This window comes from Solanum pennellii, chromosome 8 (genome assembly GCF_001406875.1).
Source record: "Solanum pennellii chromosome 8, SPENNV200".
NCBI classification, from domain to species: Eukaryota; Viridiplantae; Streptophyta; class Magnoliopsida; order Solanales; family Solanaceae; genus Solanum; species Solanum pennellii.
In genome coordinates, this window is record NC_028644.1 from 58,675,856 (window position 1) to 58,690,786 (window position 14,931).

The window sequence follows — 14,931 nt, forward strand, 5'->3', positions numbered from 1 at the left end:
TTTTAATTGACCAGGTATATATATGGTTGAAGTTATTTTCAGTTGAAAACATGCCCAGTGAAATCGAAATCCCATATCTGCTGAGGATAGGATATAACTTTTGTTTCCAGAGACCCTCTCAAATGTAGCACAAAGAAGAAAATAGTGCAATAATTCAAAAATAATACACGGATAGAGTATTGAAAACGATGATCAATAATGATGGATATCAAATATAAGAACTGGAGTAAGACAATTAGTACAATGAGGGTTTCAAACAGAATTAAGAGTTGTAACATGCTAACTTATTAGAGTAGTTTACTTTATGGACTATTTTACTTTACTGTCATTTTACTACTTTGATTAGATTGGCATTTTCATTTTCCACTTCCTTACAATCTATATAACAAGCAAAAGTTAAAATGATGCATTTCACTCAATCTACAAGCAGTGAACAAATAAAGCTGTTAAAAATTCAAGACTACCCTAGGAAAACAACATTTTTATAGGGGGTTTTCTATTCTTACAAAATGCCCAAACTTGTACTTAGTGGTGGTGTACTATTCTGGTGACCTATTTCTATGATCAGATTACTTTGGCATCTGTAATATTACACACTGGAAATTATTAGACCATCATCACTACTATCATCTATTACCTTATTGGAATTAATACGTTTGTAACTAGCAATGTATTTTTCGCTGTTGTTCCCGCTAAGGAGAGGAGCAACATCATACTCTGTATCTGGTGATTTTCCTCCAGAATACCTAAAGGACTTGCATCGATGAAGTATCTGCAGAATCTCTTTCATGGAAGGCCTGCTCGCAGGTAAGTTGCTCGTGCATATGAGCCCGAGTCTGAACACTGTCTTCATTTCTTCCAAGTAACATGTTTCTTTGATATCTGTATCTAACATATTATCGATGGCAGTGTTTCCTTCTCCGTGTTGCTTCCATGCCCATTCTGCCAGGCTTGTATGCTCATCCCCAGAATTTGGTTGTCTTCCTGTCACTAGCTCCAATAGCACCACCCCAAAGCTATAGATATCAATCTTCTCATTCACTTTAGTTGTATAAGCATACTCTGCAACCAAACAGTAGATTATTAGTTAGTCATTCTTTTGATCATGTTATAACGAAATACGAAGTTCAAGCTTGGATTTTGCTTTTACCTGGAGCTATGTAACCAAAGGAACCCGCAACAGCAGACATGGTGTTAAGCTCTCCTTTCTTCTCTAAAATCTTGGCTAACCCAAAATCAGCTATTTTGGCTGTGAAATCAGAATCCAACAAGATATTGCTTGATTTTACATCGCGATGAATGATCGGTGGAGTGCAGTCATGGTGCATATAACAAAGTCCTTGAGCAGCTCCAATGGCAACCTCCAATCTTTTAGGCCAATCCATGACTTTATTACTCAAGGAAACTCTCTTCTTCCCATGAAGCCATCTATCAAGACTGTGATTTACCATGTACTCGTAAACGAGCAACTTTGAATCCTCGCTTGATATACAACACAATAACTTCACTATATTGGAATGTCTAATTGATCCCAATATCTGAACCTCAGCCAAGAATTCCCTCTCCAGAATGTAGTTAACTTTCCTATCACTCCAAATCCTCTTCACAGCAACATACTCATTTGGTCTGCCAACGGAAATTCTGTACACCTTACCCGATCCACCACTTCCAATCATGTTATTTTCCGTCAAACTTGACAAAATGTTTGCCTCTGTGAAATCCAACCTCTGGAATGAAGTCAACTTCCAGCTTGCAACATCGCGCTTATGCTTCTTCCTCCTGTAGTCTCTAACCAAGAACAAGGTTGATACAACACTAAATAGGAAAACAGCGAATGCAAGGACCAGAATCAGGGCTAGGACTCTATGGGACAATCTTTTGGAATCGGCGACTTTGGCATTATTACAACTTGGAAGATACGGAAGAGAGTTGGTGGTACAAAGGCTGGGATTGTTCAAGAAACTGTTTTCAAAGGCTAGGTTAGCAAATGCATCAGGGATATTCCCCGTAAGTTGATTGGACGATACGTTTAGGCTAGTGATCCTTCTTACACCTAGTTGAGGTGGAATTGGACCTGAAAGTTGATTCTGAGACAAATCTAGAGCAACAAGATCAGGGATTAAACCTAAAGCTGCTGGAATCTTGCCAGAGAGTTTGTTCCTGGAAAGATCCAATATTGACAAAGACTTCCACGATATTACATCGGCTGGAAGTTCTCCAGATAACGAATTACCATCAAGCTCTAGCTGAGTTATCTGAGAAAGGCTAGTCAATTCCACTGGAATCCGGCCTGAAAATGAATTGTTACTAGCCAAAAGCACCATCAAACTCCTCCAAGAAGATATCCCCACAGGAATTTCACCAGTAAACTTGTTGTTACTTATCTCTAACCGCGTAAAGTTGAATGCAATTTTGCTCGGTAGCTCCCCGGAAAATGAGTTATCACTCAACAACAAACTTGTCATGTCAGCCAAAGTCCAAACCCCAGATGGAATTTCACCCGAAAACTGATTCTTGTAGAGCTGAATCGAACGTAAAGTAGAACAATTTCCGAGTGATTTTGGTATTTCACCAGATAAATTGTTAGCATAAGCTACAGCACCAAAAAGAGTTCCTCCAGCACACAAATGCTCAGGCAAGTTTCCAGTAAAGGAATTCAATGAAACTTCAAAAGATTCGAGTTTCGAATGAAGTCCCATTTCAGATGGTAAGCTCCCATTCAGTTTATTCCTGAACACTTTGAATACCTTCAAAGATGGAAGGTTGGCTATGCTCTCTGGAATTGGTCCATACAAATGGTTAGCAAACAGATTCATAATTTCCAAATATTTAAACTCTCCAAAACTTTCTGGGATTGTTCCAGTTAAATTGTTGTTGGAAACATCAAGTTCCATCAACTTTGATGATTCAAAAGCTTCAGGGATTCGACCCGAAAGCCGATTATCGAACAAGTACATCATCGTCAAATTCTTCAACAGAAACAACCCAGAAGGGATTTTTCCTTCCAGATTGTTGTGAGCAAAATCAATAAACTCAAGATTTTGAAAATCCCCAAAACTTTCAGGGATTTCACCGATCAATTTCGTATCTCTCATCCAAATATACTTTATCTTCTTCAGCTTCCCAAACTCCGGCGGTATTCTCATCGGAGAAAACCCATTAAACTCCAACCCCAAACTTTCAAGATTGGCTAAGTTCCCGATTTCCGCTGGGAAACTCCCATTAAACAAGTTCAAATCCATACACAAGGTCTCCAGTTCCGTCAAATTCCCGACCGATGGCGGGATATCTCCGGTGAAATTATTACCACCCAGATTAAGATACTTGAGTTTCCCAAGCCGGTGAATATCCTCCGGAATGGTACCCACAAAGTAATTCTGGGAAAGATCCAAATGCTGCAAATTGGAACATTGGTAAAGAAAAGTTGGGAATTCACCGGGAAGATAATTCAACCGGAGATTAAGAAAAGTAAGATTTTCAAGTTCACAAATAGAAGTTGGAATTTCAACAGTTATATCTTTTTCTTGAAGTATTATTCCGGTAACCTTCCCATCATCACACTCAATCTCCGGCCAGCTACAAGGAGAAGAAGTAGAGTTCCATGAATCAAGTGCTAATGGGTTTCCCCATTGACGTTTTATCTTCAGTAGAGTGTCACGTTCAGTAGTGGCCGGAGTTACAAAAATGGGTATGAAGTTTAGCAGTAAAATGAGATAAAGGGACTGTTTTCCGGCGAATATGCCGGTCAGAAAATGGGAAAACTCCATGAATAAAGGTGGGGTTAGAATTATGATTTGATTTTGTAAAGTTTGGTCAAACATAAGAAAATGCCAAATTGATAAAAATGAATATATAGAGATAAAATTTTCTTAGTACAAAGATCAAAAGTTATCATTTTTTTGATTAAAATAAGTAAGTGGGTGAGTGAGTAAAGTATTGATTCTATTGAAGCTTCCATTGAGCTGCCTAACAATAAAATAGCTTCGAGATTTGGGGCCCCTTTTCTTTGACCATTGAAATGAAATTTCAGCACACTGTGCGTTTACTGTTCAGCGACGCACGACGTAGATGATATGGCTGATCAATTTATTGGTCACTGATTTCTTCGTAGGCTTTGAATCGTGAGATGCAATCAGCATTTTAAAAATATAATTTTATTATAATTTATTAATATTATTTTCATAAATATAAAATTTATTATTATCTTAAATTTGGTGAATATAAATAAAAACAGAGAAAGTAATACTTTTTTGGTCTTTCTTAATACAAAAGAACTTCTCTTTCGGCATATGAAAATGTTTAAGCAATTTAATATGAAAAATGACAGAATTGGTGATGTATGTTTGATAATCACTATGTTTAATTTTAGCATGAAACTAGTGCACTGAAAATGTGTAATTGCACACAGACATAAACCATGATAATATTGACACACAAGTGAAAATTGGCATTGCTTGTACAGTGTTGTGTTACATAATTATTTATAAGAATATCAAAGGAGTGATGAAATACTTAAGTGGAGAAAAAATAGTTTTGTTATAACTTGCTATCCAACTTAGGATCGTTTTCAATTTTAAATTATGATTAATCTACGAATTGATGCTGAAATCTAACTCAACTCACCTTAAACATGTGTTGATTGCATAATTTTAGCTGAGAGTCTTTTAAAAATAATCTTTCTATACTTACAAAGTAGAGGTAAAATATGCCTGCACTTTATCCTTGCCAAAACTCACATATAAAATTACGTTAAGTGTATTGTTTAATTAAACGGACCTTTTAAATGAGAGATAAATAATATTATGAACAAATATTCTTAAGGTTACAACTTTACATTTTTTCTTTTAAGGAGAAATAAATCGTAAAAGACAAATAAGTTGTTCTAATCAATTTGTAATTTTTTATTTATGGAGGTCAATTCGATTTTATTTAACAATAGATGTTTGGAAATTACACAATAAGCACTATATTTCAAAACAAAATAATTCTGATATAGAAAAGGGAAGTAAAATTAGTTGTAGTGACCAAAGTCTTAAATATTTATAAAATAAAAATTATGATTAATGATAACAAGGAGCTAGGGACATATATATATATATATATATTTGTGAAGGTCTATATAATATGTGGAAAGGACGAAGACGTATGTTCCCGGTTAGTCAAAGTATATTTCATTTTTTAAACTTTCTAGAAGCAAAAATTATAAATATTTTGAGACAGTGAAAGATTAATTTTTTAATTCAGAACAAATTAATAAAAAAAGCCCTCTCTACTAATAATACTACACAAAGCCATTACACAAATTTTATAAATAAAAATACTTCTCTAAAAATAGCGATTATTTAAAGTATATGTGTTTTAATGAATTTGAAGGGAAATTGTCAGTAATTTTTAAAATATATGAGTGATATCTGTTTAAAGACAGTAATATCGCTTCAAAGCTATAGTTTCTTCTTAAATTTGATTTTTTTTATTTTTTCTAACGCATGATACTAAGGTAAAATTACTCGCCATTCAACGACGATCTTGAGTTGTGTTTGAAAATAAAAAAATTAAATGAAGTATATTTTTTTTATAAACCTTATACGATGTGAATTCAGTTAACTTGATAAATAAATTTTGAATATCAAGTAATATATTAGATTTAGATTTCCAAATAATTATTCCAAAAAATTATTCTTAAAATTATGATTGATGGAAAGAGAGAGTTTTTGGTGGTTAGTACTTGTCCAAATTTGGTTTTGCTAGGCAATATAGTCCAAAAGTATGTCCAAGAGGATGGCTGTGAGATTGCTTCTAGAGAGGGGTACTCTAGTCTACAACAACTAATAAAGGAAATATTATTAGAAAAATTACATAAATACACATTTTTTTTTCCATTTATTTTCATTTTTTTTTATTATTTTAAAAAATTTCTAAAATTTCTTGTTTTTTCTTAATATATTATTTGAACTGCATATTATTGTATTCGAGCCAGTATTTGATATATTCGAATCAGTATTTAATATATCCGAGGTACGAAGTATGTATTCGAGCTAATTTTTAATGTATCTGAGCTACATATTAATGTATCCGAGCTAGTTTTTAATGTATCTGAGCTACAATATTAATGTATTCGAGCTAGTTTTTAATGTATCCAAGCTACATATTAATGTATTCGAGACAATATTTAATGTATCCGAGCTACATTATTCGAACTATTTTTTAATGTATTCAAACTACATATCAATGTATTTGAGACAGTATTTAATGTATTCGGGATTCAATTATTGTATCAGGTTTTTAAAACTTCTAAGGGATTATATAATGTAATCAATTAGAAACTTCTTAGAAATAAATTGTAATTTCATATTAAAATTATGAGATTTATATAATTTGATCAATTTTATTTTAGTTGTTCTTATAGGAATATGACTGTTTAACTAACCTAACAACTATATATGACAAGAGGTCTAATTAAATTAATCATGTGATTTAAGCAAGATTGTCAAGGATATTTTAGTTATGTAAAGTTTGTAAAATGATAATCAAACATTGTATTAACTAAATTGGCTATTAAAAGCTACCTAACATGATATCAACTATGTTAGCTTTAATATATCCATTATTTCCTTCCTAATCGGTAACCCCTTAGGAATAGTTTGGTAGCTTATTAGAAATATGAACGTATTAGTAATGTAGATATTAGTTATGATTCGCGCCTCTCGTAGACGAATACCGACTCAGTCCGCTCCTACTGCGCGGGAGTCTCAGCCGGTCGGTGCCGGGTCGGCCCCTATAGGGCACTATTCGCCTTGGGAGTGGTTCGGCCATCAAGCTACTTTGTGGGGTAGGGGACCAGACTGGTGACTGCTGCGGTTGTTGTCTGCAGGGTATGTGACACCCCACAAGTTGACTAGTGCTGAGCCAGGAGATTTTCCTTTGGATCGTTACAACGCTCGTTGAANGTAGGGGACCAGACTGGTGACTGCTGAAAGGGTCATGAGGCTCAGGTTTAATTCAAGAATAGCCAACATAGACGAAGAAAGATTGATTTATTTGTAAAGATTAGTTATTCATGTATTAATTATTTTAAGTATTATTCTACATAAAATAATATATATATTTATTTATAACCTATACATATATTAGTTATGTGTGTTTCTAAATTGCAAATTAAATACTCTAATAATTTTATATTTATATGATGTGCTTCTTAATCAGCTATCAAGCATAGTAGTACTTATGCAAGATTTAATACTAATATAGTTTACCTCTAAATTAACTATCAAACGACGTATTAATGTATTATAAATAAAAATATTAAATTAATTGAGAAACAATAATTATAAAAGTGTTGGCATTTTCTTGTTTTGCTCCATAATCTTCTCATGAGGATCATGTCATGTGGACCCTTATGAAGACTTATAAGATATAGTCTCAGTCGTGCAAAATCACAACTCTTAAAAACGTTGAACTTTAAACTCACTCTTTACATCAAAAATATTAAATGAAAAAAAAAAAACTCAATATTATTTATAGACCCCTCAAGTAGAAGAATGTGCCTCAAATAATAAATAAGGAAAAACTAAAAATAATAATAATTATAATAATCTAGAGTGTGTTTGATATGGAAGGAAATGTATTCCTCATATAAGTGAATTTTTTATGAGTTGAATATATTATCTTAAATATATTTATATAAAACTTAGGCAAGCACGATAAGGGTGGAATATAAAACTTGTTTTTTTAAAATAAAATTGTTCTCCAAAATATTTGATCAATCAAACATTCTAAAATATTTTAGAAAATTGTTTGTTTTTTTTTTCTGTATCAAACACAACTTTAAGTAAGTTTCATTTCCGAATGTAAATTAGGATTTTCAGAAGAGTACTTTTTTTTTTTGACCTTTTTTCATATTTGTCTGACTAAAATATTTTTTTTAAAAAAATTCTCAAGAAAACAAGTTCTTCAAAAAATAGAAAAATAACCTTACTAATAAAAATAGCAAAATTAAATTTTATAAGTGACATTTCAAGTTTAATATCTCTCCTTTCCACTAGCTCGACGCCTCCAACCCCCAACTGCACTATACCCCGCTCTACCCTATAGTGTTTTGTCGTATAAATATTTTGGAGATAATATATTTTTACTTGTCAAATATAAATTTTAAAAAATCACATATTTTTCAATCAATTATGTATATATATATATATGTTCATGGTGAAATTCGCCTTAATTAATGGCTATTAGTTTTCCTCTTGTTGTTCTATTCTATATTCAAACCTTTTTCCTTGTCAAAATAAATAAGAGATAATATTTCAAAACGTTTTATATATGTTAGAAATATTTATTCACATATAAACTGAAATTGCGTCAAGATTATTGCAACAAAACATTAATCTAGTGTTAACTTTTCTAGTTCAAACCATCTATGAAAGACACTTTATACCAAAATAAATATTCAAAAATGGAGATGCTAAATTATTAAGTCAGATATTATATTTATATTTATTAGAAAAGAGAGAGGAATAATTTTAAAAAAAGAATTTATTCAAAGTCGATAGTCAATACCAACTCCATATACACACATTTCTTAATGATGACATGATTACTTAATTCAGCGAAATTAAATAATTTTGATCGAAATTTTATATTTATATGTAAAATTTTATTTATTATATATATAAGTAAAATCTTATCGAGCTATATTTTTTAGAATTCAAAATTTAAAATTTATCATTATTCACATAATATCAACTCCCTTACCTTTAAAGCAATTATATTGCTTATGAAGAAACAAAATTATTAGCGTACGATCTACAAAATAAATAAATAAATAATATAGAATAAAACAATCTTAGCTACTCAGCATTACTCTTTTAAATTGAAATATTGTCAAATCAGTGATTTATTTATTATCTCATAAACTTGCTTTGTTTTATGGTAGGACCAAATAAAGTTTTTCTTTTAATGTTATTGATCCTATATATCTAATTATAATATGGAATTTGTTATAAAGAGAGCATATTATATATGATATGCAAATTTGGTATGTGGTGTGAAGATATAAAATTTAACAATGTACAAAAACTTAAACTCCGTTAAGTAATATGTACCATTAATTAATTCAAGATACATTGTATTACAATTATATTGTTCGCGGCAAACTTATATGTAACTTTTTATTAAATTATTTAGTATCTTAAATTGTTATGCTAAACTATATATTATAGTAGTATCTTTTTTTTTTAAAACATATATCCCATCAACTTATATTTATTTATCATAAGTATAGTCAAAACATCCAAATTAGGTTGACCAAAATTCAGTGCGATTCAACCACACCCAAATAGTATTAAATTAATCCGAGTGAGGCAAAATTTTGCAATGATATGAATTACATAGAGTATAGGCAACTAGACTCTAATAAATTATGGTAAAAATACTGGGAGAGAGTTTGAAAAATATTTTTATTTTGATCGAAAAATATTGTTACGATATCAAATTTTATGAGGACCTTTTTATATATATATATTATTTAATCGTGTTTTAAAGGTATATATGTGTCACTTGGACACATTACTATTTATAATTATACAATGTTTATGATTTATACATAGATATATATATATATATCTTTAAATACACTATTAAATAATATAGAAATAAAAGATCATTTTCAAAATTCGATATTATTATATCAATTTCAATATATTTGAGACTTTTTCCTCAAAAAATAATTGTCTGTTAATAAATGGAAGGCTACCTGATCACTTCCACTATAGTAGTTAAATATACATATATGCATGATCTTGTGACCCAAAAAAAAACTAATCCTTTGAATTATTTGGCCGATTATAAATTTTTTTTTATCTAATTAGACATACTTCACTATTATATATATTATTATTATTTACACTTTCAAAATATTGTGTATCTTGCTACTAATTAAAAATTTCTTAATATATAATCAAGAAGATATACTTAGATAAATAAGAGAGTGGTGAGCGTGATGGAAGAGAAGCGAGGAAGAGAGCGTGAGAGCGTGATTTGTTATATATCTCAAATATATGCAAATAAACTTAGATATAATGTATTTATAATAAATTATACCTAATTTGACCTCATATATCTAAACGTATCTAAATTATTTAAACACACTAAAATCTAATAAAATACATAATATTATAAATTAAAATTTATCTAAATAATTAACTCATAATCTAATGAGATTTACCTCAATTTTTTATTATTATTATTTTTTAAAAAAGATAGTTAGAAGCCCACAAGAATGAAAGTAAGCTAATAAAACCTAGGTTAACTAGGTAGAATATGTGTTTTTTCAAGATTATAGGGAAGTCAAATGTTTTACTAGATAAGAAGGGAAAATGCATTTTTTAAGAACTTCCATAATTGCATCTTCCATTCACTTTACTACTTGATAATTTTTTAACTTTTTTGGTTTTGGTGAAAATACTCCAAACTTGTTTTTAACAATGAGATTTGAAGTCATCACTCTATTGGTGTAGGATTCGAATTCCTCCCCTTTTTTAATTTCGTAAAAACTTATTCGTAGTCGATATTTATTTCAATTTAATACTTTTATGATATGTACTAAATTTTTAGTAGGCGTTTGAACAAACAATTTCATCTTATAATTTAAAATCATGAAATGAAATTCTAAATTCTCAAAAAAGAAATATTGATTTAAGAATTTCAAAATATGATTTCATATTTTTCAAATTTACATCATTTGATATAAATACCCAACATTTATTAAAATAAATGTTAAGTACCATTGAACTCTCATAGATCCCTAATTCTAGTCTATTATATTTATAATATACAATGTAAGAGAAAAATATAATTCTTAAAACGGAAAAGGGTCAAAAATATCCTTGAACTATTTGAAATAGCTTAATATACCTTTGAACTATATTTCGGCTCAAATATACCCTTCCCCTCAAACTATAAGGTCAAAAATACCCTTCTCATTAAAAAGATCTATTAAACGCACTTGGATTCCATGTGGATACCACATGACATGCCGCATAAGCAAATAGAGTTCCACTCATGCCACATAGAAAATTAACTTATCCTAATTTCCCCCAATTTTCTCTATTTTCCTTAGAATTTAGAAACGATTTCACTGAAGAACATAGAACTCCTTTCGCTTAGAACTTATGTATATTGTGAAATCGTTCTAAGGAAATGGAGAAATGAGAAAAAGGGATTCTATGTTTTTCAGTGAAATCGTTTCTAAATTCTACGGAAAATGGAGAAAATTGAGGGAAATTAGGGGTAAATTTATTTGTATATGTGGCATGAGTGGAACTCTATTGACTTATGTGGCATGTCATGTGACATCCACATGACATCTAAGTGACATTTAACCAATTCTGAGAAGGGTATTTTTGACCCTATAGTTTAACGATTAGGATATATTTGAGCCAAAATATACTTTAAGAATATATTTGAGCTATTTCTGATAATTTAAGGATATTTTTGATCCTTTTCCATTCTTAAAATTAGTCTATGTTTGTTGCAGAGTCATAGTCATAGTGAGTTAACACGAGAAAAGAGAGTGACAAACTACATTAAAGGGTTATTAACTAAGGTTTTCTTTTCAACATATTTTAGTGTGAATACAAGAAAAAAGTAGTGTGAATAGAATAAAGAAAAAAAATAATAGTTATTGCGATCATATTATAATTTACTTATATATATATATATATATATATGAAAAAATAGAACGTTCAAGAATTATGGTAGATTTTTATTAGAAATAAGTGAAAAATAAATCTATTCATCGAGATAATAATTCTAAATTAATTGTTAAATTAAAAAAGACAAACGACCATACATGAGATAAATCAAATATATTTTTTAACTTTGCGATAAGCATAAAATAAATCTTTATGAATTTTATTTTACTTTAATAAAAATTAAAATATTAATTTAAAATTATCTTTACACTTTTATCAATAAAAAATAATATATTTAAATAATTTACAACGATAAGAATGTATATGAATGGATCAATCACAAAATACAGAGGAGATGCCTTAAAAATAAATAAGTTTCATTGATCATTACACATTAGGCACCTTTATAGGAAATTATTGCTCAAGAAAAAATGATAGGCTTTAGTAGTCAAACCCAAAAGTACCCCTACATATATTTGATCTATAAAGTTTAATTAAAAAGTAAATACTCTCTTTCATCAATTGTAGGAAAGACTATCTAGCCTTTGAATTCTCTATCAAATGAAAACAAATGGGTAGTTAGCAACCCACAGGAATGAACAGAGGCCTAGGAAAACCATAGGTTAGATCAATATGAGTTAAATGATGTGATGTGAAACTATTTCATCTCTAATCGGAGTTTTCAAAAGTTTTGATTTTGATTTTTGAATATAAAAAAACATCTTATAAAATATGTCATTTTCAAACAAGCATTGCAAGGCATTATCTAAATTTAGTTAAATCTTCAATGCGGACTCTAATCATATAACGCATCGTAACAAAAAAAACCCATAAGTTATCAAATTAATATATCAATTTTCAAAGACATTGAAAAAATGTTCAATAAAGGAGAAACATTTTCTTCAAATTTATTTCAGTTATTAAAGTGTATAATCACCTTTATTTGTAAAACTTAAAGCGATTAGAGACATCATATTTTTTTTTATTTAATTGTATTATTAACGCGATCCTTAAGTTGCAGGTCTAATTCTTTTATCATGAGTGTTGCACATGGATATTCAAATTTTATAAGGTATAACATATAAATTTGTCATTTTAACTTGACTTGATTTGATATTTATATTTTTCAATTTCGAGTGTGCACAAATAGACACTTAAATTTGTATAAAATCTAACAAATGGGAGAAGATATTAGTATATCTTCATACAATTTGAATTCATATACAGTTGATTAATTGAACACTTAAGTAGACACTTGAGATTGGTTATATATCAATAATTGAATTTATATATCTTCATACAATTTAAATTCATATACAATTGAATTGACTTAAAACATTTGTATATGCATATCCATTCTTTTTCTCGCTTTATACAAACACAATTATACAAATTATAATTTTGTGTAATTCTAAGTGTATAGGACGGAGAAATATATAATTGTATTTGTATATCCGGTCTCACTCGATTTATACAAACACAAATTGTATATTTGTCTTTGTATAAAGTGAAAGAGAGATTGAAAGAAGAGAAGCAAGAGTGAGGTTGCACAGGGAGAGGAGAGAGGCGAATGAGATATGACCGAAAAAGAGGAGAGTGGAGAGCATGATTCCAGAGAGAGGAGAGGAAGGCGAGAGAGAGAGAGAGAAGAAGAGAGGAGAGAATGTAATTATAGCTAAAGTAAGTTTTGAATTGTAATTAAATCAAAACTTAGCCATGTTAGCTAATCAATTAATAAATGTTTGATCAACTGCATAACTTTCCTCTTAATAATTTTGGTGATAATTCTTTTTTATCTTTTACTTTGATATGTAAGTGAGCTAGAATTTAAAATTTATAAATTTAAGATTATAATACTTTTAAGTTATTGAATTTTGAATTAATAATTTATACATGAAAAAAGATGAGTTAATGGGTCACTTTGTAGATGGGGCCTTCTTATGGGCTTTGATCCAACAGTTTGAGGCCCAATATAACTTTACCTACTTCATATTAGCAAAAATATAGCTAAGGAAGTTGAAAGTTTCTCTAGATTAAATTGGTATTTTTTTAGTCCAATAATATTTAGCAAATAAAAATTGGAAAAATATAAAAAGAATTAACATTTTACAGTCATGTATTCTGCATAAAAATAGGGAAGGAAATTTTTTTGATAAAAATTACATAACTCTTAAGAACTAATTATATCTTATCCTTCTTTTTTTCAAATTAAAATAAAATTTTAAATATCATAGAATCTTGGATACATCAAGAAACTTGCGGATACATAGCTCACATATATATTCGAGAGGGAAATGATATATTTGAAAGGGAAATAATGTATCCGAGAGGAAATATAGAAGTACCCGATAGAGAATATAGATATATTCAAGAGTGGATAGATTTGCAATTCTTTTAAAATTGTAGTAAATTTTAGAAATTGTGATAAAATAAAGTGTATATTTAATTTTTTCGATTTGTATTCACACTCATCTCTTTCTTCAATTTTTTTTGGGAAAAAGAACAAATATACTTCCGAACTATTATAAATGGTATCTAAATACCCTTTGTTATACTTTTAGGACAGTGATATCCTTACCGTCTAAATTTTAGAACGTATTTACCCTTTGGACTAACAGAGGGACACGTGTCTCCACCCAAATGATTTTTTGAATTTAATTTAATATTAGTATTTTACCTTTAATTAAAAAACCCACTCATAACCCACATTAAAACACTCGACCCAATTATAACCAACAACATATCCATCAAATATTGGAACCCAAAAGCAATCCTTCCAATATTTCAACCTAAAACAAGTTAATTTTTTTTCTCCAATTGATATACATTTGGTATCCAACTGATATCCCATTGGAAGAATTGAAAAAACCAACATGCAGTTGAGATTTCAGGTAAGTTAGTGTCACGACCCAAAACGGGTCGCGAGTGGCACCCACACTTATCCTACTATGTGAGCGAACCAACCAATCTAAACCCCAACATTTCAACCATAATAAAACAGAATATAATGCGGAAGACTTAAAACTCATTAAAGGAATCAATTAATAACTTCTAAAATTTAATACTTATCATCCCCAAAATCTGGAAGTCATCACCACAAGAACATCTATCCTCAAATTACTAAATCTAAGAATATCTAGGAAGCTAAAATAATAAACAGCTAGTCCATGCCGGAACTTCAAGGCATCAAGACATGAAGAAGAAGATCCAGTCCAAGCTAGAAGCATTAGCTCACCCTGAGATC

General features: G+C 29.8%; 1 protein-coding gene across 1 annotated transcript; it reads right to left on the reverse strand.

Moving 5' to 3' along the window:
* Positions 1-342: 342 nt before the first annotated feature.
* LOC107027903 (receptor-like protein kinase HSL1) lies at positions 343-3,947 on the reverse strand. Its single transcript, XM_015228950.2, has 2 exons — positions 1,151-3,947; positions 343-1,062 (listed from the first exon to the last, which is right to left on the reverse strand). The coding sequence occupies exons 1-2, from the start codon at positions 3,819-3,821 to the stop codon at positions 590-592; spliced, it is 3,144 nt and encodes a 1,047-aa protein (XP_015084436.1). The 5' UTR covers positions 3,822-3,947; the 3' UTR covers positions 343-589.
* Positions 3,948-14,931: the final 10,984 nt, after the last annotated feature.

Excerpts from the sequence above, each read along its gene's own strand:
- LOC107027903 (XM_015228950.2), bottom strand. The coding sequence starts at position 3,821 with ATGTTTGACCAAACTTTACAAAATCAAATCATAATTCTAACCCCACCT. Across the intron at positions 1,063-1,150 it reads CTTTGGTTACATAGCTCCAG|AGTATGCTTATACAACTAAA; the intron begins GTAAAAGCAAAA and ends GTTTGGTTGCAG.